At 39.9% G+C, this 21,088-nt stretch overlaps 1 protein-coding gene across 2 annotated transcripts in view; it reads right to left on the bottom strand.

The window, feature by feature from the left end:
* Positions 1–21,088, bottom strand: part of LOC130162246 (protocadherin-15-like) — a 162,871-nt gene that overhangs the window by 52,574 nt on the left and 89,209 nt on the right. For both annotated transcript variants that reach the window (XM_056365903.1, XM_056365902.1), the window contains 7 exons: positions 20,860–20,988; positions 12,221–12,340; positions 11,866–12,051; positions 10,041–10,277; positions 8,684–8,800; positions 5,878–6,018; positions 3,742–3,854 (listed from right to left, as the gene is read on the bottom strand). In XM_056365903.1, coding sequence (XP_056221878.1) covers positions 3,742–3,854; positions 5,878–6,018; positions 8,684–8,800; positions 10,041–10,277; positions 11,866–12,051; positions 12,221–12,340; positions 20,860–20,988 — 1,043 coding nt within the window. The remainder of the gene's footprint in view (positions 1–3,741; positions 3,855–5,877; positions 6,019–8,683; positions 8,801–10,040; positions 10,278–11,865; positions 12,052–12,220; positions 12,341–20,859; positions 20,989–21,088) is intronic.

Here is a 21,088-nt window from a genome sequence, read left to right as displayed (position 1 = left end):
AGAAATAAAAGTGCGATTTGATTGACTTTAATACTAACTGTCGAGTCATCTCAGAGGGAGTCGAGTCTGGCATGATGCATGACAGCTTATCATGTCAGCAAAGGTGAAAGTGAGTTGCATCACAGTAAACGCCTAAACCCATACTCAGCATATAAAACAAGAGATGAGAGGAGAGGGAGGCATAGAACATAGAGAGGGGGGGGAAATAAACGACTCAAAACTGATGCTATCCATCATTCACAAAAATTGCCAACCTTGAGCCAATCAGTCATTTTTTTAATCTATTGTGTGTCTCTGTTATTGTGTTTGACAGATGACATTACAAGCAAGCAAATGGAAGACCAATTCACTCCCTCCAACGTCACTGTGGAAGGACACATACACATATAGAGGTGCAGATAAAACACAGGACAGCAGGAAAAACAGGAAATTGGAATCTAGCCTGGAAACCAAACCAGTCAGCGAGCTCATGGGTCAGACCCATCTGTCCTGAAGCAGGTCGGGGGAATCGCAACCATTTTTGTAACATGGGGGGCGGGATTGATACAATGACCGACAGAAGAGTGCCATTGAAGCATTTTCGTCAACAACCAAGATGGCTGCCGCTGATGTGGAGAAGTCTCTTGAATCTGTGATCGTGACAGTATTAAACCAACTGGACTGTATATTTTCTGTACACTTACTGTTTTTCTTGATAAAAAAAGATGTATTTCCCATACTAGTACAAGTTAGGTAAAAGTTTAATTTACCAACTAGTCACCAAAAAGATGGGACACAGTGAAAACCTAGTGGCTGTTCACGTACAAATGGTAAGTGTTGGCTACTAAATCATGTCATGTTAGACATCTGGTGTGTTGAACTAGAAGCCATATGAATTGGATGTTGGGACTTGATAATGCCCCATGAAAATCAAAAATTTACTTAGAGGTTCAAGACCCACTGGCAAAGTTGGTCAGGCAATGCCAGGCTAATCAGAAGCTACTGTGGAGTGGAGAAATCAAGCCATATCAAGGCAGAAAAGAATAAATGGAAAAAGAAAGAAGAAGAAAAAAATGTATTCAGTGAAAGACAGATCAAGGCAGAGAGATAATAGCTAGAGATTATTGGAAAATATCACATCTGACCTCTGTTCACCCTGCCAATCACAGAAGAGAAAACCTGAGGTGACCCCATGACCTCATAAAACAAGCACCAGCTGGAAGAGTTATAATGATGACTTGAGAGTAAAGGTGTGTGTGTGTGAGAGAGTGTGAGAGAGTGTGAGAGTGTGTGTGTGTGTGTGTGTGTGTGTGTGTGTGTGTGTGTGTGTGTGTGTGTGTGCAAATGAGGTAAGAGTAAAATTTATTGATGTGGGTTGAGTTTGTAGTGCATGACCGCCGGGTTTATGGGCATTTCAAAACAGAGTGAAGTGTGCGTGTGTGTGTTTGTCTGTGTGTGTGTGTGTGTGTGTGTGTGTCTGTGTGTGTGTGTGTGTGTGTCTGTGTGTCTGTGTGTGTGTGTGTGTGTGTGTGTGTGTGTGTGTGTGTGTGTGTGTGTGTGTGTGTGTGTGTGTGTGTGTCAATCCCTCACACTTGTTGTTTTGCAGCTTCTGTAGATCGACATTTATGCAGCTAGAAGATGAAGGAAAATGATTTGTTTTGGATCAAAAATTAATATTAGATGCTATTCCTTTATGACACTTTTTGAGCATCAGGTTTTCAATGTGTCTTTGTTTTCAGAACAGACATATTTTCACTTGGAGCACGATTCAAAGTTCAAATACACTTGAGCATGCACAGGAAGTAAGAGGATATTAAATGCATTGGCTAGTCAGTTTGTCTTGTTTTAGTCTTCTTGTTGTTGCATTAATCAAATGCCTAATTACATTTACAGGGATTCAGTCATGTCAAACTGTGAAACAGAAAAGTTTTGTTACAACTAATGTAACGTTGTTATTTGGCAGGAGACAAGTTTTGCAAAGAAGAGTCCACAGATTCCCTGTCTCCTGCTGGTTTTCTTATCTTGTACATAACAGAGGTGAGGCGCTGTGTGTTTGTGGTGATTTGTTTGGGGTTGTGGGTCGTAGCAGAACAGGCGACTGTCTGATTCTTTTGATGAATTTCCAGCAGAGGGTGAAAAGTGTGCTGCTGCCCCTAAACTCTGCATCTACTCTACATATCCGTTTTGGACTTTGGAGATTTGTATCATGAAAACAAACCTGCCAAAGTTCATGAATTTTATTTTTATTCTCTCCTGGAATCTCATTGCGCTAAAGCACATCATTTGAATGGTAATCAAAACTGAATTACTGAGGCAAACATAAATCATGCTGTTCAGACCTCACACTTTGTGTTGTGTGTGTGTGTGTGGGTGTGTGTGTGTGTGTGTGTAAAGCTGAGAGAACAGTTGTCACATAGTCATCCACTGGCCTGAAGTGGGATTTTGCAAGGCTGTGGCCCCATATTTTTTGATAGTTTCTACTAAAATGTGGTAAGTTCTCTTTGCTTTTAATCCATCAGAGAAAAGTCAATCAGAATAAATTCAGTTATTTGCATGATAAACCTCCATATTTTATTAAACCTACAATAATCACTTTCATCAATGTAACAGATGAAGAGCAAACCTTGTCTTAGTCTGCGTGAGCAGCTGGGTCTACCTGGTAAGATGCTTTAATTGATATTTTTGGTTGTCTGTGTGAAACGGAGACGGACGTTTCTCTCACTCTCCACGTTGATTGCCACTCTTTCAACTCTCAGCGACGATAAACTCAGTGTGTGTTTGTGTCTGGGTCTGTCTGACGGAGCGTGGGATGTCAGCCCCCAGGTTTATTGTCGTTTTATAGGTAATTTACAGCTTCCACGGGGAGATGTTGAGGTAGCCAGACATTTCCATTCTTTCTTTCTGTTCAAAAAAACGCTATTTCAAAACCTTTTCACTTAGTCAACCACATCTCAGTGAGCTCTGTTTATTTCAAATAGCTCACTGTTAAATTTCTAATAGAAAACATTGGAAATATATGTTGCTCTGACAGAAAGCAGGAAACAGACTCTGTGTTGCTAAAGGTCCACAGTATGTCAAACACAGATCCCAGCTGTAACACAGCTTCAAGGCACATCTTCTCCTTCCTCGTGCAGTTAGCTACATGTAACCACTTACAGATATATTAAATCTAAATGAGATCAATCTTTTTAAATTAAGATAAAATCTATGATTAACATGAATTATGTTAATCATGAGCATCTTTTCAACCAGATGAGACTAGATTTTCATCAGATTAAACCTAGATTTTTCTACTGCTTACTTTGTTTGTTTTTTTTGTTTTTTTACAGACTTTAAATGTATTTTCATTGTTAGTTACATTACCTCTCTATAAAGTAAGTGGTGGAATTGGCCATTCCTGCTATGGATTCAAATCGCATTTACACACACAAGGGAGACAGGAGTATGTGTACATTGCATGTAATTTGTGTGCATGTGCATATATCACGCATTACATAATCCACAGGCATTTTGAAGTTTAAACATATTTGTGACCGTACAAACATAGCTTCTAATCTGTAGAGAATAGCTGCAAAAACTGTTTTCTGCCCCCAGTGATCCATTCATTCTGAACAAGCCTCTGGGACTTGTATTAATTTGATGTTCTTAATGTTACACCCAGTAAAAACAGGTGTTACATCAACCACAACTGAAATATTAATTATCATACCTTTATAAAATAGCACGTACAATGTGTGTTAGTGTGTGTGTGTGCGTGCGTACCTGTATTCTTCCTTGGTGAACACAGGAATGACAGAGGGCTGAAGGACTGTGATCTCTACTAGAGTTGTGTTTTCCTTCACAGGCTCACCATCATCATAGGCCACCACCACCAGCTGTGAGACACACACACACACACACACACACACACACACACACACACACACACACACACACACACACACACACACACACACACACACACACACACACACACACACAGGTACAGGTAAGGACTGGGTCAAAACAGTAGATTCAGTAGATTTCCACATGTTGTTTGCAAGTGTTCTGTTTCGGCCCTCTAACATTGCAAAGGGATCAGTTCACAGTATTTTTCAGCCTGCCTGCAGCGTGGACAGCCAAATAAATTGATGCAGCTAATGCATGACAGGCCAATAATAAATTGCTATCTAAAAGCACATTATTTGCATGGGAATTGGAGAGCAGGATGAGTGTGTATCCCACTGGTGTCCTTATTTGTTCCTGCTTAGCCTTTGTTCTTCATTTAATTGGGGGGTAACCGCTGTTAACTAGACCCAAAGGAGTCGTAATGAGGGCTAAACTTAAATATCAAGACAGTGAAATATTGTGCTTCCACGCTCATATTTAGCTGGCAAATTGTCACTGATACTGCATTGCCCCTTCTTTATATTCATATAGTAATTCACACTTCAACCAGAACCCTGCTAAAATGCATAGATTACTCTTTTACTGCTGGAAACTTACAAACGTTACTGGAACATATGGTGAATAATGAAGTACCTTGCTCAATAGCACAAATCCTTTTTTTCAGCTGCGCTGAAGATGTGCATTGGTTTCTCGTGACAGCCTTGCACACTTGCTTGCACATGCCCACCTGCTCTGAGCCAAACATGCTGCTTTCAGCACCTAAAGCTGTAGTAGCTCTGTAATGTCACAGCAATCAGGCACTTGCTATATGTCAATGAGACTATCTAGCTGTTTATCTGTCCTTGAAAATATGATTCCACGAGCAGTGTTTATCTCAGTCATAATCCAAAGATTGTGCGCAGTGTTGGACTGATTCATTTTGTTTGAGTTACTGGGAGCAAACGAGGTAGAATGAGTCCCCTGAGTGACATCTTCAGAGGACGCTGTATCCTTGTTGTGTTAATTAAAGCCCAATGAAAAGATGAAATTAGCATGGCCCAAAGCTCCATTGAGGAGCGCAGCTGGGAAAAGGCAGTTTTGAAACTAATAAGCTACTGCGGTACACTTTACTGCGGAATACTCTGTGCAGTGCATAGGGATTTATAAGGCTGCTCTGCACAAAGACACCTTTATGTATACTAATGCTACAGGTAAGCAAGTAAAATCTGAGATTAATGATCGAATAAATTTTTAATGACTCAATTCATGTGATGTCGTCCCAAAGCTCCACCCACTAAATACAGAGCAGAACAGGGGGATGCATCAGATAAATCTTCTCCCGTAATGATGTCTCTATCAAACTACAGCCCTGGCGCCAGTGTCTCCAGTTTGAATACATCAGTTTGATTGATTGGGAATTACATTAAAAGATGCTGCATACTGTACTATATTACTATATATATATTACATTGTGATATATAGTAGACTCACCGGCACATGGCTGTATTTAATACATTCACTATATTACAGCCTGATGGGAGGTTAATTTCCAGTGGGAGAATATTTTACTGCTGTTTCACTCTATCCTAGATGGGCATGTTTTATAACGTCTATAATGGAAGGGAAAAATAAAAAAAACATTTCCTGTGTTTTTGGTCCAAAAAGTTTACAAAACAGGGCTGAGACTGCAATAGGCTTCCAGTTCTGTTTTTTCTGTGTCTTTAATAAAACGAAATGTCTGCTTGCGATGCATCTCTCACAGGGCATGAGGCAAGTTGTCAGCAGATTTAATTAGATTAAAAGTTTAATTTCAATAGGCTGACAATGCCACTCATGCCTACAAAAAGCAAATATTAGAGCAAAGTCACCAAGTGTAGGATCATGTTGTGTTACAGAATTAGTTTTTCTTCATTTACTCCCCAGGAAATCCTCTCACAACCCTTTAAATACATCATGTGTCAGGTGGCAGTCTTGACCCCAGCTTACAATACAGCGTACATCATGGGTTAAATTGTGTTCATGCATACTTACGCTGAACTTGAGGTTGGGCTCCTCATTAAGATTTACTCTGGTGATCACATGTCCCGACTGTTCCTCCACATCAAATATACTGGCAGAGTATGGATACGCTTCCTGGTCCACTTTGTAGCGCACTAGACCTGCCGGTGTTCCCTGGGAAGCAAACAAATACAGGATGTACTTTGACATTAGGATGACACATTTAGATGAATGTTGCATCATAGGATGAAGTTTCACTTGTGTGGTTTCTTTTTTTCTTGCAGAGCAGCCTCAAATTAAAGCAAAATGTTACAGCATTTAATATCCAAAGCAATTAGTTTGGACCCAGATGTCAAACAGCAACTCCTTGTCCAAATCCTCATGAAGAATTTCAGACACACACACACACACACACACACACACACACACACACACACACACACACACACACACACACACACACACACACACACACACACACACACACACGCACGCACGCACACACACACACACACACACACACACACACACACACACCACTCGGGATAAATGAGCTCCAAGTTTAGGGACTGTAATGATCATAAATTAACCTCTCAAGTGTTATTGATAATGAGCGGCCATCAGTTAGTAAAACTAATTTGCCTGAAAATGTCAGGAAATACATAAAATCACATTATTTTGTACAGTATCTGGCAGAGACGGTATTAATGAGTTTGCATTAATGAGTACATGTTCCAAGGGTGAGAAAGTAAATCAACTTTCTTTAGTTGTCAGGGGAAATGTTTTATAACACCTGTTTGAAGTCGTCAGGCAGTATGGTTTGAAGAAATATGTAGATGGGAAAAGTTAACTCCGGCACTCTGCATTTGCAGATTGTTACCAGACAACGTTAAGTTGATTAAACAAGAGAATGTGGTGCTGTGCTGTATAATCGTAGTAATGATGGTAAAATAACTTCATGTATTCTACAAAAGTATGGACAGCAAGTGAGCAAACTTTATTTATACAGCACTTTTCAAAATGGAAAGATCTTGGCAGGAGGAAGAAAAGCAGCTCATTATTGCTCCTAGATACTGTTTCTGTGAGAATGCTTATCTGCATCTGAATATAACAGTATATCTGAAAGGATGGGTCACTTCCTGGCATTGTGACACTCTATTTGATAGGTCTGGTAAATATTTGTAGCAGGCCAGATCGCCAGCTCACAGTTCCCTGGAACTGTGCTGTATATCATCTGAAGTCTTGGCAGTGTGTCCGATTGTCTGAGCGACAACTGGAGCTGGTCATTTACTGCTTATAAAACTGAGCTGTTTGCTTTCACCTCCATTGTTTTCTCATGAGGTGAGAGGATCTCCCTACGTGTCGTAGTCATGATGACTATGATTACATCGTTCTGATTAAGGCTATGAATCTGATATGTTTGACAATGACTCAGTTATATTGCTGTTACAGGACCAGAGTCTCATGTTTACAAGACAGGTGCAACTCGGCTACAATGGCAGTAAACAGGAAGGTATCCAAGGTAAACAGAAAGATCTCTAAGGTCATATTCCCATTAAAAAGACTCTTCATTTACCGCGACACCACTAAAAGATTCAGTGCTGCAGCGTCAGCTTCATATTACAAGTTTACACAAACTTAAAAAGTCATTAGAAAACAGTCATTAATTTTTCTCTTTAACTGTCACTTCTCCCGAAATAAAAGTTAGATTTTGTAGAAGCACTGCAGTTGTGAGCGGTACTTCAGAGTCATCTTCTCCAGCGTAGCTTCCATTAAATAACAACTTGTAGTGAGTCAGCAAAAGTTCATACTGGCAAATACTGGGTATATGGGTATGTGTTCAAACGCACACAGACACACACAGACACACACACACACACACACACACACACACACACACACACACACACACACACACACACATAAATACTGTATATATACATAGAGAGAGATAGATATGTAGGTATTGATGCTATTAAGTGCCTTGTTTGAGCACTGGGAGTTTTATTGTACAGTTTGGCTGGACAGTATAATGTTGCTTTTGAGAGTCTAGCTTGATGCTTAAACCTCAAGTGTGAATCCATTCAGCTGATGTAGGAAGACAGCGAGCACATTAGTCAAAGGAGAATGGGACTTTTAAAGAGGTTTCTGGGGCAACATCACCAGTGTAGAAGATCTCTCGCACAGAGGTGGGGGAGTGACAAATAAGACCACGGCTTGTTGAGCACTAATACAAATAAATACCGTTATTTTTCTTTCGTCTTTGTCATGAATATTTAAAGTATTTGCTGATTTACTATACGGTGACATTGATAATTTACCAGTTGGATGTTTTTTTGTTTCCAATAAAAAATGAGAGCCATTTTTCACACAGCCGCTGCATTCCAGATCTGCATCTTAACAAAAGGCTGCGTGACTCAGCAAATCCCTCTAAGATATTTTCAAACACTGCACTTAGGCAGACCCCTGCATGAGCATTTAACACCCTTTTAAAACTGGGGTTAACTGCACCAGACTATCTAATGGCTCGCAATGGAACACTTTAAAGTGAGCTAACCTTCATTTTACAGCAAGCAGAATAAAACAGCCTATATTACAAGGATGTTTAGAGTTAGAAGCCCAGTTGAGTTATCACAGAGTGGCACGCTGGGGTAAAAAAAAAGAGCTACACCGGAGAAAAAAGTGCAAGCACATTCAAAACACACAGACACACACACACACACACACACACACACACACACACACACACACACACACACACTGGAGACATACATACACAGTTTGTGGAGCAGACTGCGAAAAACATTTTGATTGAATAGCAGCAGCTGGAAATGCTCACCGCAGGGTCAGAGTCATCGGCCATCACTGTAGTTACGATGGTTCCCTTGATAGCATTAGGGGCAACCATTCCTCGGTACACTGACTGGCTGAATACCGGAGAAAAGTCATTCATGTCCTGGAGAGAGATAAAGAGACACACACACACACACACACACACACACACACACACACACACAGAACATATAAGCATTGTAGACATAGAGTGGATCTGGCTGTTTCTGTTTTTCAGTAAATGCCTCCCATTTTTAACAGTAATGTTGTAAACTGACTTATGTTGCTGCTTGCTCTCGCTCGGATTCTTACGTTTCACTCTCTCTCTCCTGTCCCCAAAATGACTCACTAAAGTGGATTCATAGGTTTAGGAAAATCTGGCATCCACGAGGGAGAAAACACAACAGCTGTTTCCGATAAAAACACCTAAAACAGTTAGCATAGCCCTTGAGCCTTATGCTAATGCTGACTAAAAAGTTCTTGAAGAGTTTGGTTTTATTTTGGCTTGGATTCAGAAAAAAAAAAACCCAAAAAACATCAATTTATCTGTGAGTAAAATAAATGCAGCAGCGAGCTGAATAAATGGAGCGGTCAGGAAAACCTGTGTTTTATTTATTTTTTATTTCAACAGGTGTCAGCGGAACTAGAAAACAGCAGCAAGTTTGAAAGAGAGAGGACACGAACACAAGCAGGCTGATGGATGGATTTTAAAGCTTGTTTCACAGCTGTCAAATCGAGACACAGAAGAAAAAACAATAAGTAAACAAAGATGCTGTGAAGAGGACAGAATTTGTCAGACTGTCGGTCTATAACTTTAAAGTTTCGGATTTCATCAACAAGATATGAACGCACCGTAGCTTTTCCACAGATATAGTGATTGTGCCTATGCATGCAAAGACACCTGTGCGGCCCCTGAATGTCAGTTTACCGGTTCCAACGGAATCAGAAACAGTCAACATTCCCTCTCCAGCAGCATCAGAGACAAAGCAGGAGGACAGAGTGGAGGCTCCACCATACTGCTGGTTTGTTTGATGTCAGTCACATGTTGAAAAAGACGGAAGAGGCTTGCTGGTTGGCTAAAGCACAGTGTATGACAGGATTAAACTGTGATGAGAAGCCTTTGTTTTTGCTTGTATCTGTAATCTCGGATGTAGAGAGCAAATTCTACAGTCGGCAGTTACAATATGCTCCGCCACAGTCAAGTTTCCTAAACTTCCTAACCCAGATAAATAAAGTTCAACTTTCTGCACCTCCCTTCTCTCAAAAAAGCTGGTCAGCCCTGCATTGCCTGCTCTGCCACCCCGCCAGTTTACTGTACTTGCCCTTAAAGTGAAAACACACAAAACTCACAACCACACACTCACCATTATTCTGACAGTTACAGAGGCGAGTCCCGGAGGCATGGTCCCCTCTCTGTCCGAAGCCTCTACGGTGAACGTGTATGTGGGTTCTGAGTCAGTCAGCGCCTCATAGTCCAGGACCTTAAGAACCGAGAGCTCCCCCGTCACCGGGTCGACGTGGAACAGCTCGACGATCTCCTGGTCTGCGCCCTCAGCTCTTATTCGATATGTGAGATTGGAACTGAGGTCGGCATCTATCGCCTACAAAGAAGGAGAAAGAAGAGAGTCACAGAGAGCAGAAGAAAGAAATATCCCTGCCTTGTAAGTTTTATGGCAAGTTGCATTTTTCATATTTGCCTCAGGGACAAACATCTACACGTGCTGGAGCTAATAACAGACAGCAGCATTTCCATTAGGGCAGTGTCATGTCTGAAACACGCTGTGGTGGTAACCTTTACAGTCCAGCTGGTGGCCTGTATCTTACTTTTCCTTCTGTAACTACTTTCCTGTGTAGCTAGAGGGAAAAAAACACTTTTTCTACTTTACATTCCTCCACAACTCACAAGTGTGTCTCTGCAAGTGTTGTGAGATTACAATTCTGACTTTTTCAGAAGTCGCTAGTGCTGGCTGGAATCTCACTTGAAACCAATTTGGGCATTTCAAAGAAAATGTAGATAAATTACTCTAAGTAATATAATGCGTCTCATCGTTTGGACTCGGGAACCAAATTTATGACTTGAAATGGTTTTATTGAACTGACTTCAAGGTCCTGTATAATGTGTATAATGGAAAATTTTAGTACATTTTGTCCTGGTTATTACATGATGTTTTTTATGGAAATAATGTAAAAAATAATCTTGCATATACAGTACTGTGCCAAACTTTTAGGCACTCTAGATGTTTATATTCTTATTGATCACACAGTACTATCAAGGAGGCATCTAATTGGTCAGGCCAGATTCTTAAAGAACTATCTTCAGCAACAAGATAAACAAGGTGTCCAGCTACAGATAGTCTGCACCCCACAGAGTCTTGATCTCAGAATCATGGGGACTGAAGACACTGAGACAGAGTAAATCCACAGAAGGACTGTGGCGACTTCTCTAACAACCAAACTGCAAAAAACCTTGACAAACTGAGTTCAAGCGAACCGGAGCCCCCTGGTGTGATCTAACCTTTTGAAATGTATTGTCCCTGTTGTGAACGCTTTCACCTTGTTAGCACTACTTTAGGTGTGTGCTGGTCTGTGCCAGACTCAGTCTTCACACTACAAATTACAAATTACATTGCTCCACCTTGAAAAGGCAATTTCTGGTGAGAGTTCAGTACAGTAAATGTAGCCAGACAGACATTAGATATTTTATAGATATAGATTTCCATTTTTAAATAATAGATATTCAATTTTTTATTTTTATTACATATATATGTACATAGCAAACATTTCTTATAAGAATCCCTTAAATTCGTTTTTTTTAAAAGGACTGTGACCAACACTCTGAGCTGAACATTTTCCAGTAGAAAAATAAACTTGTCAGTGTTCTCAGTTATTTAATGCAGCCTGCTTCTAAACTTTCTCAAAAATACTTTTGGCATCTCTGCACTGCATTTTTGTTACTTATACAGACAAGCTAAAACCTGCCAATACAATACACAACCTGTTCGATTTATTGGTCAGACTCTGGTGTTTAGTGTTTGCAAATTTATAAGAATAATGAATCTGTCATTTTACCAGACATTTTATACTATAGTATATCACTTCATAATAACTACTGAAATTATTATAACAACATTAAGTACTACATCATCCGCAAGTAGACCAAGCCATCCATCCATCCATCCATGCACTCACCTTTAATTGTAGTATGACGGTATCTTTGGGGCTGTTCTCTGGCAGGTTGGCGTTGTAGGTTTGTTGGGTGAATATCGGGCTGTTGTCGTCTACATCCAGAACAGTGACAGACAGTGTTAATCTGGATCGACGGGGGTCTACTGCACCATCCCAGGCTTCAACGATCAGAAAGTAGTGACCTTTCACCTTTAAGATGACAGAGGTTCATGGTCAAACAACAACAGAACAGCAATGAAAAATGTTGACACTGTCATCTTTGCCGCTGATTACCGCTATCTTTTTTTTTTTTTCCTCTTACACTCCCCAACTATGACATTCATGTGAAATTTTGAATACATCTATCATGTCCTCTGACCTCTCTGTCCAGCGGCAAAGCGGTTCTGATTGCTCCGGTGGCGTTGATGGAAAATAGCTGCTGGTGGTTGACGAGCCGATAATGGACCTGACCGCTTGCCCCCAGATCCGGGTCTGTAGCCTAAACACACACACAGAGACATAAAGCACACACAGGCAATATGATAAGGATGATTAAAGGTTTAAACGATTTGTTTTCATATGCAGGCAACTAATCAGACTGACTTTGAAGCAAAGCAACCTTTTAATAAATTAAAAGTGAACTTTTTCTCAGATCAAACTAAATGTGTGTGTGGATACAAGTGGTTAAACTCTGAACCGCTTTCAATCTTGTTAACATTTACAAAGCCTTTCTTTTGGAATAGAAAAAAATATTTGCAAGTGATGAGTGCATATTCGTGTGTGTGTGTGTGTGTGTGTGTGTGTGTGTGTGTGTGTGTTTGTGTATTTGAAAGGGAGAGATACTGGCAAATGACAGAAGGGAATAATCAGAAACATATTTCACTTTTTGTCAAGCTGGTACACCTCCACGATTCATTCCTATTAGCTCGAACCTCTTGGCCTTGTACTGTTCCATAAAGCACAGTATAACCTGGGTTCTTATTCAAACTTCAGCAAAAAGAAGCCATGCCTGCACACAAAAGTGACAGTGTATGTATGTACTGTTCTTTCTTTGTTCTCTCTTCCTTTTTACTTCTTTTTTGGTGTTATTGCTCCTGTCAATAGGTTTCACACAAACCTTTTGGACAATGGTGACAAAGATGTCTCACATTTCCCACAGCTCTCTCTTTTTTTTCCGTATTGCTACTTGTCCAAAGGAATTAACTTAGTTTCAACTTGTCGCATTTATTAAGAGCTAATGAGACTGTGGTTCAAACATTCACTTGGAAAAAACAGTCACAGTACAGCACTGCTTTCATCTCACTACCTTTCAGTATCTGTGGACTACATTCAAACTCTGACTCCTTCTCAACATCGTCTCTTTCGGTTAATAAAATTAGGCGGTGAGAAGGTGACAAATTGCTATCCGGTGTTCCTTTCACCCTGTCTTGAGTGTTCATTCTGTCCGATCAGCATTCCCATGCCATTAAAATAGATGAGAACAGAGCACGGGAGAGAAGCACAGGGGAAATATTAACATGTGAGTGTGTGTACACGTCTGTGTGTGTGTGGTGATAGGGCTTCCTTACAGTGCTTTTGGAATCCAAAATTCCCCAAAAGAAAAATATAATTTGGGGGTTAGTAGCAAGTGTTAAATAAAAATAAATAACACCAATCAATATGCTATACACCTGTTCTTATAGCTAATAGTAGGAAAACTGTGTGTGTGTTTATCAGTCAGAGCTGGAGTGGTCAGGACTCTGAATAACAAAATGATGAAGAGGATCATTTATGTTGTTATGATGTTAAAAACTTATGATAAAGGATACTCCTTATGCCATTTTCATTATGTTTCAGTGCTATCGTCAGCAAAAGTCATGACAATAAAGTCTCAGCTCATCTCAACTTAATTATTAATAGCACTTGATCCAAAAGTGCTTTACAGCTCACACAGAGGAAAACAAAACAAATCCAGGGAGACAACACACACTAGACTACAAACAAAAACAAATTGAAAACAAGAACCACAACAACAACAACAACAAAGGATATCAATAATAATATGATAAGAAATTATATTTGACTAATACCAATAATATAGTGATCACTGAGGAATCTATTTGAGATCAAGCTAATGAAATTATGAACAGCTAAAACCCGGTAGAACAGGTCTCCAGCCATGCTAGCAGCTCTGTCTGACTGTAGCCTACTTCAGCACAGCAGTTCTTTGAGACAAATGCTAACAGCGGCATGCTAACATGTTTACAGGGACAATGTAAACATGTTGATGTTTAGTAGATATAATATGTACCACGTTGACCAACTTGGTTAAGCATGCAGCTAGTTATCAGCTATTTAGTACTCTAACATTTGCCAGTTAGCCATGACCAAATTATGAGACCAATGGGCCCCTGGACACCAACAAGTAAAAGGCCCCTTATGCCCCTCACAGAGGGGCTCCTGAGAGACACAAAATGAATCTTTGTGGTTATTTAGCTTCATTTTACATCTTTTTGTGGTGGTTCTGCGTTTCTTTGTGGTCGTTATGCATCTCTTTATGGTTGTTTTGCATCTCTCTGTAGTCTTCCCTTTGTATTCATTTTGTCTCTCTTCGAGACATTTTAACATTTTAATAGTAACTTCTAACAGAGGGTCATTACCAGGGACGCCCTGACCCCTTGGGCTCCTGGACCTGTGCTCAGTGTGCCCGTTTAGTAATCCATCCATGTAATTAGCACTAAAAGCTCAGTACAACTGAGGCTCATGGGAATTTGTTTCACAGGTATTTGATCATTAAACAAAGTGTTAGAAAAACTGACATCCTGACAGCGGTATACATTCGTCAAGGTAATTCAATCTGGACCAGAGAGGTGGCCCCTGCAGAACTATTTCTTACTGGATGATTTGCGTCAGTTAGGCTGTTTTTTACCTCAGTTTAGGACAAAATGGAAATTTCCACTTAAAGCAAACATATTTAGCATTGCATCAAATCCATCTGCCAACTATATAGCCAAGGCAGCAGGGGGAAAAATAAGAAATCATATCCGGGTGCACTTTGTTATGACTTGCAGTATCTTTGTATGTAGACTATTTATATAAATGATGTAATAATTACGTCATTTAAAGATTATAAATTGTAACTTTAATAACAGTGTCACAATTGTCAGTTTAATATGTGTATCTAAACCCTATTACTCAATTCATATTTATATTCCATGCTATTTGCTGTACTGTGTCATTTCTCGTCGTCGCAGTGACCCATTTTTTTTCCTGTTTTTGGATCATTAAAAATTCTCACACAGCGACTATTAGGATTAATAGAAATCAGACTCTGTCTTGCCAGTGTTATGTAGACTGTAAGAGAGCAGAATGAAGTCCTCTTGATATGATTTATGTTCGGAGATTCATCGCTATCTGGGTGTAAAACTGTGTTATAAATCTAATGGAGCATCCAGCTTTTGGGTGATTATCTTGAGTTGTTTGGAGAAGGTAGAGAGACAGAATGAAACGTGGACAATGAGACAGAGAGAGAGAGGAGAGAGAGATTGAAAAAGAAAGGAGGGGGCTGAAGAGAGAGAAATAAATGGGGCTGGAAAGAAACTGATGAGAGAAGACATTTTAAAACGTGCAACTGTGTAAATTTTGTATATGTAAAAGAGGAGAGGTAGATGTAATGTGTGTGTGTTCGTATGTTTATATTTCTACAGTATCACACATGCAGTGTTGTAAATGAATGACGTGAATCATTACTCTCAAAGCAGATCGATACTGCTCTCATGTCTCACTGCAGCCAGCAGCCAGTTAGCTTAGCTTAGCATACAGACAACGGCAATCCGAAGGTTGTGCGATTACTGTTGGTCGTGTGAGGATTAAGACACTGTGCACTAACAACACCACAGCTATTAAATTTGAGTTTAATTGAACATTTACTGCTCATTTTTGGCTGTGAGCTTTCAGAAAAGTTCCCGATGCTGACACGAATGCTATTTGTAAATCACAAGATAATTATGATATATGACATGAATGTGGTATTAAGCACAATTACTAACATGTAATCTGAGCAATGAGCCATCGTGGCAACCAGACTCAAGGAGGTTACTGGTCAGGGCCAAGAAACAGCCTGGCACCATGTGTGAGACCTTGTATGAGATTAAATATGTTAATTAGTGGGTTTTAGATGTTCTGGTAGACAAATATTGTTACCTTTGGACCTTTACATGTCTGCGTGTGTGTGTGTGAGAGACTCTCTCTCTGCCTCCATCCTCCCCCCTGTACTCTCTCTTCCTCTCGTGTGTTATCTCTCCATCGCTGCCTTTCTCACAGTTCTCTCAGCGTAATTACATTGCAATTTTGTTACCTTTGGACAGAGCCAGGCTGAGTGGTATCAATCTTCTCATCTCGCTGCGAGAGAATGAATAAGCCTTTTTTTTTTCCCAAAATGTCAAACCATTTTAAGTGGCACATTTTTTAGCTGTTACCAACAGTGAATATACATTTAGAGTATTTAGGCTCCTTGACTATTTTTCACCTCTTCTTTTTTTTCTTTTTTTTTTTGCTATAAAAACATTTTTCCCTGTAATGTCAGCCCACTGATTGAGAAAATAAACTACAATTTTCTCCTGCTTACATAGAATATGAAGAATTACAAAGAGGACACATGATTGATAAATGACCGGGAAACGCTATTGTCCATAAAACCTTCCTTCAAGCTGCCGACAGTGAAGCTGTCATATCATTGCATTTTAGACACTGGATTAAATCCTTTAGATAGTTTGCTGAATTAATCGCCTTGATGTCAAACATATTGATGACTGCAGTTCCTGGAGTTATGTGCTATAGAAGGTGTGTGTGTGTGCGTGCGCATGTGAGCGTGTGTTTGCCTCCATCCTTTCATCCTGTACTCTCTCTTCCTCTTATGCCTTATCCTTCCCTCGCTGTCTTTCCTCACTGTTCTCTCAGCATAATTACATCGCCAGACAGTTAAAAGCCAGGAACACAATAGGATTAATGTCTCGTCTGCCTTATGTCTGCTGCTTTTCAACACACACAGACAGGAAGAAAAAAAACAAAAAAAAAAAACAGCATCTTGAAACCTGAAATACACACTCGATCTCTACAATCACAAGCTCTGCTTTTCATGTTCGGGTGCTCATACCTCTTTTCTTCCAATTTCCCTCTCTTTTTTTTTTCATCTGTCTTTTTATCACTCTCTCACCTCCACCTCTAATTTCATTCTGAGACATAAGGAGAGAAGTGCCTGCAACTGAAACTAAATTACTGAGATTTTTTCATCTGTCTCTGAGCACATTTCTTTTGCTGCACCAATAAACCATAAAGTCAGGGGTTATAACAGTGTGGGAGTCTCTTCTTACGCAGACAGACAAGCAATCACTCTGATATCTTAGTGTGTGTGCGTGTGTGTGTGTGTGTGTGTGTGTGTGTGTGTGTGTGTGTGTGTGAGTGGGTTTGCTTCTGTATCTGGGCTTGTTATTATTTTCTTTTAAACTGTTTCCCATCAGGTAGCATTTGTGCTGCGCCTGAACTTCACTTCAGTATTCAGTGGTTCTTTACATGTACTTTTCTGCAGGAGGAACACACACTTACACATCCAAATGAGACATGAACCATAATATTTATCACCTATGTGCACTTAAAATGTATTTGCACTTGCTCTACTATATTTTGTGTTGGTACGGTTCAGAGTAGTGGTGGGCCCCCCCCGTGCATGAGATAAATCTGAGAGGTTGTGATATGATAAACAGGACCGCTCTCCACTGATGTTTGCCTTTTTCTTGTAAACTTTGATCATTTTACCTTGTCAGGCCTCTAGAAAAAATACATTTTTACTAAAAGGAGGAAATAAAAGTAAACTAGTCCGGATCAGACATTTGTGACTGCTGATAAGGGGGTTGCAAGTAGACACCTCTTCATTTGAAGTTGTCACAGGGCAAAAAGACTGGAAAAAGTAATTTAGAGACCTGATATGTTAAAAGAAATAAAAGAAACGATATGCATTCTATATCCTTTATGTCCTTTTTTTCCCAATAATTATTTTCTTTCTAACATTAATGGTGGCTTTCTTGGATGTGCCAAATCAGAGTGGATTTTTATTTCTGGTGAAATCCTGTTGTGGTAAATGGAAACACTGTTTGCCACACTATTAGTATGAAGAAGAGAATAAACAGTATGAAGAGACATCGATACTAACTCAACCCTTCTTTCTGATGTTTTTTTTTCTCATGAATCAATTTAAAACAATTTACAAAGAAAAAAAAAAAAAAATCTACAGCTAAACAAGCCGGTTTTGTGCTGCATGTTGCTGCTGACAGCACATGTAGAGTGTAAACAACCAGGCTGGAGGGACAGGCAATCATGCCATGAGGGAACAGCAGTGTGCAATTTATTTTTTTCTGAATCCCAGCTAACAACTGCAGCAGGTGATTTCACTGATTCAATCCCCTCTCTTTGGTTGAAGGTAAATCAGCAGAATCATCTGGTGTGGTGTTGGACGGAAAGAAAAGCCTTCCAATCCTCCGTGGCGCATGATTGCCTAACCCTGCTCTAAACTGATGGAGATGTACTCTGGGAGGCAGCTAGCTTGATATGAAATGTTTGGATTTTCAAGCTTCACATCATGTTATGCCCCGTTGGTTCAGCAGGAATGTCAAAAGATGGGCATCAAGGGCAAATTACAATACTACTGCAGCTCCTATGATGCAGCCTCATCCAGGGTTTATCCAGGTTTGGCTTTGTCAACATCACAGAAAACTAAATTTTTCATTTAGTTACAGGAATCCATAAACCCTCCATTATATCTGCCACTATATACAGTAATGCAGATGAAGAATTAGTTTCAGGTTGTGGCATTTTAAAATACGCTATGTTACTAACCTCATTTACATTTGTTTTAATTCATACAATAAGGTATACATTTATTATTTTTGACTGGCTATAATTATTTGATGATCATATGACCTCTCTCTGAATTCACCCGGTCTTTTCTCCTCTTTAAAAAGGGACCACGTCTTCAACTCATGAAAGTCAGATTAGGAATGCAGCCGAACTCCCTTAGCTCTGTCGTCTCCCCTCTCCTCTCTCTCCCCGCCTCTCTTCCCCTCTCCCCACTGTCTTTCATTTCTCTCTGCCACCCAAGCATGTCTCACTTCATCCCCTCCTTCCATCTCTGTCTACCATACCAGCATCAGCAAACCAAGGTCAGGTCCATTCATTCTTCCGGAAATCTGTTTAATACCTACAGGTACGGACCCTGGTTTGGAATGAGGCCCAGAGTTGTGCGTTGCAGAGCCCGCTGAGGGATCATGCCGTCTGTTTTGGTTTGGAAAATATCCAAGGGTCCTTGAAGGGAGGAAGTTCAGGATTGGAATATTTTCAAGTGCCCCTCGCTAAAGATTAAGGTGGGTTTTGGGATGTTGAAACTGGACAATGCCCAAAGGTCTCAGTGACAGTTCAAATTTGGAATGCTTGGAATGAAATGTCCTATTTACAGATAAAGGTGGATTTACAAGTTTGGAATTGTGCCCAATGGTCCAAATAAAAAAAGCTATTGAGCTTTTAAGTTTGGAACCTCTTAAAAGTGAGACTTTTTCAAAACCCGAGACAAGGGTGTACAAGTGCCATATATTTATCTCAGGAGAAGTCTTAGTGTTCAACTAAGGAAGCATGATTAACATTTAGAAGCTGGCAAGGTGTCAGGCTGATCAAAGACCCCCTGACACCGGTGTATAAAGGCTATGAATTAAGCTTGGAGAAAATCCAAGCAAGTGTGCAACTGAGGGAGCATCTTTAAAGATCAGAGCCTATCAAAGTGTCAGATTTACCCATGACCCCTGTCTGGGGAATACACGAGTCAGTTATTAGGTCTGGAACAAGTCCAGGAGTCTTTGTGGTAAGTGGAGACAAGGCTGCTGATGCAGGTGAAAACGTATCCCATGGTCCTGAGGAGAGATCGTGTGACTTATCCATGTGCTTTTTTTGCTTCTTTCTTTTTTTTTTCTTCTCTTGAGTACAGTTGTGTCATATTTAGATTTATTTTTGCAATGTACAGTTTCATACATATTTCATTCAATTCTAATCCAAAAGTTAAGTAACTTGAAAAAAAAACACAGGAATGATTTGGTCATGGTTGACATTTTGTTTCTTGTGCCTCAGAGAGAAAACTAGTGAAAAAAATCTCATGAAAAAGTGACAACAAATCCTTTTTATGATGAATAATTTCCAGTTCTGTGTTTAAAATTAAATTTAAATGCCACATTTCTGGGAAGTAATATCTTAAAATCACAGGCAGTTATTCAACCCTAATAGTCACCATCCTTACATATGCAAAAGGGGACACACATCTGAAATCCTTGTATCCTGTCTACTCACAAATATGCACACACATGCCTGCACACAGTCCTCCGAGTATAATACAGTCCTAATTATGAATGTTAGAGATCTCTGGTCCCCATTGTAAAAGATTATAAGAGCTAAAATTAATTAGACCCGCTGTGAATCTTGGTGTGCTGCATGCATACATTTGTATGTGTGGTGTTAGACTGTGGCGAGAAACTCAGAGAGCTGGAGGGTAAATATGTATATTTCCTTCATGGCTGAGACATGATGTGGCACAATAACAAAAACAGCTGTATAACCAGTTTCAAACAAGCTGATCTGGACCAATAGAGAAATAACAGAGAGATGTGTAATCCTTCATTCTACATTGTCTCCCACAGCGTCGGTGACGGGCCTTTTAATTGCAGATGTGCAGTCAAGAATTATTGATACAGTGAGACAAATTGCAATCTAAATTGGCTTTTTTGTTCATGACTCATCATTATGAAAAAGGATTAGTGCAAGCAAAAGCACACGAAAAGCTCACAAATAAATGCACAGTCATGAATGTGTGCTTAATGAACGCATTAGCATACAAACATGCACTCATAGAAACAGGTCATAATTTATCTTAAACATGTAGTGAGCTGTGAGGTGATGAGGAGGTTGTGTGTGTGTGTTTGTTTGTGTGTGTGTGCATCTTCCTACCTTGACTTGCCCAACATAGGCATGATCCTGCTCTTCGGTGACAGTGAGGTTCACTGGCAGTGAAGAATCGAACAGCGGGTCATTGTCATTAACATCTGTCACCACAATGTTCACCATCGCAGTGGAGGTCTACACACACACACACACACACACACACACACACACACACACACACACACAGAATTGTGTTACTTCTCTGGTCACTTCTTAAAACATCTTAAACTGATAT

The sequence above is a fragment of the Seriola aureovittata genome, chromosome 21 (genome assembly GCF_021018895.1).
Source record: "Seriola aureovittata isolate HTS-2021-v1 ecotype China chromosome 21, ASM2101889v1, whole genome shotgun sequence".
Lineage (NCBI taxonomy): Eukaryota > Metazoa > Chordata > Actinopteri > Carangiformes > Carangidae > Seriola > Seriola aureovittata.
This window is presented reverse-complemented; position numbering and strand designations above follow the sequence as displayed.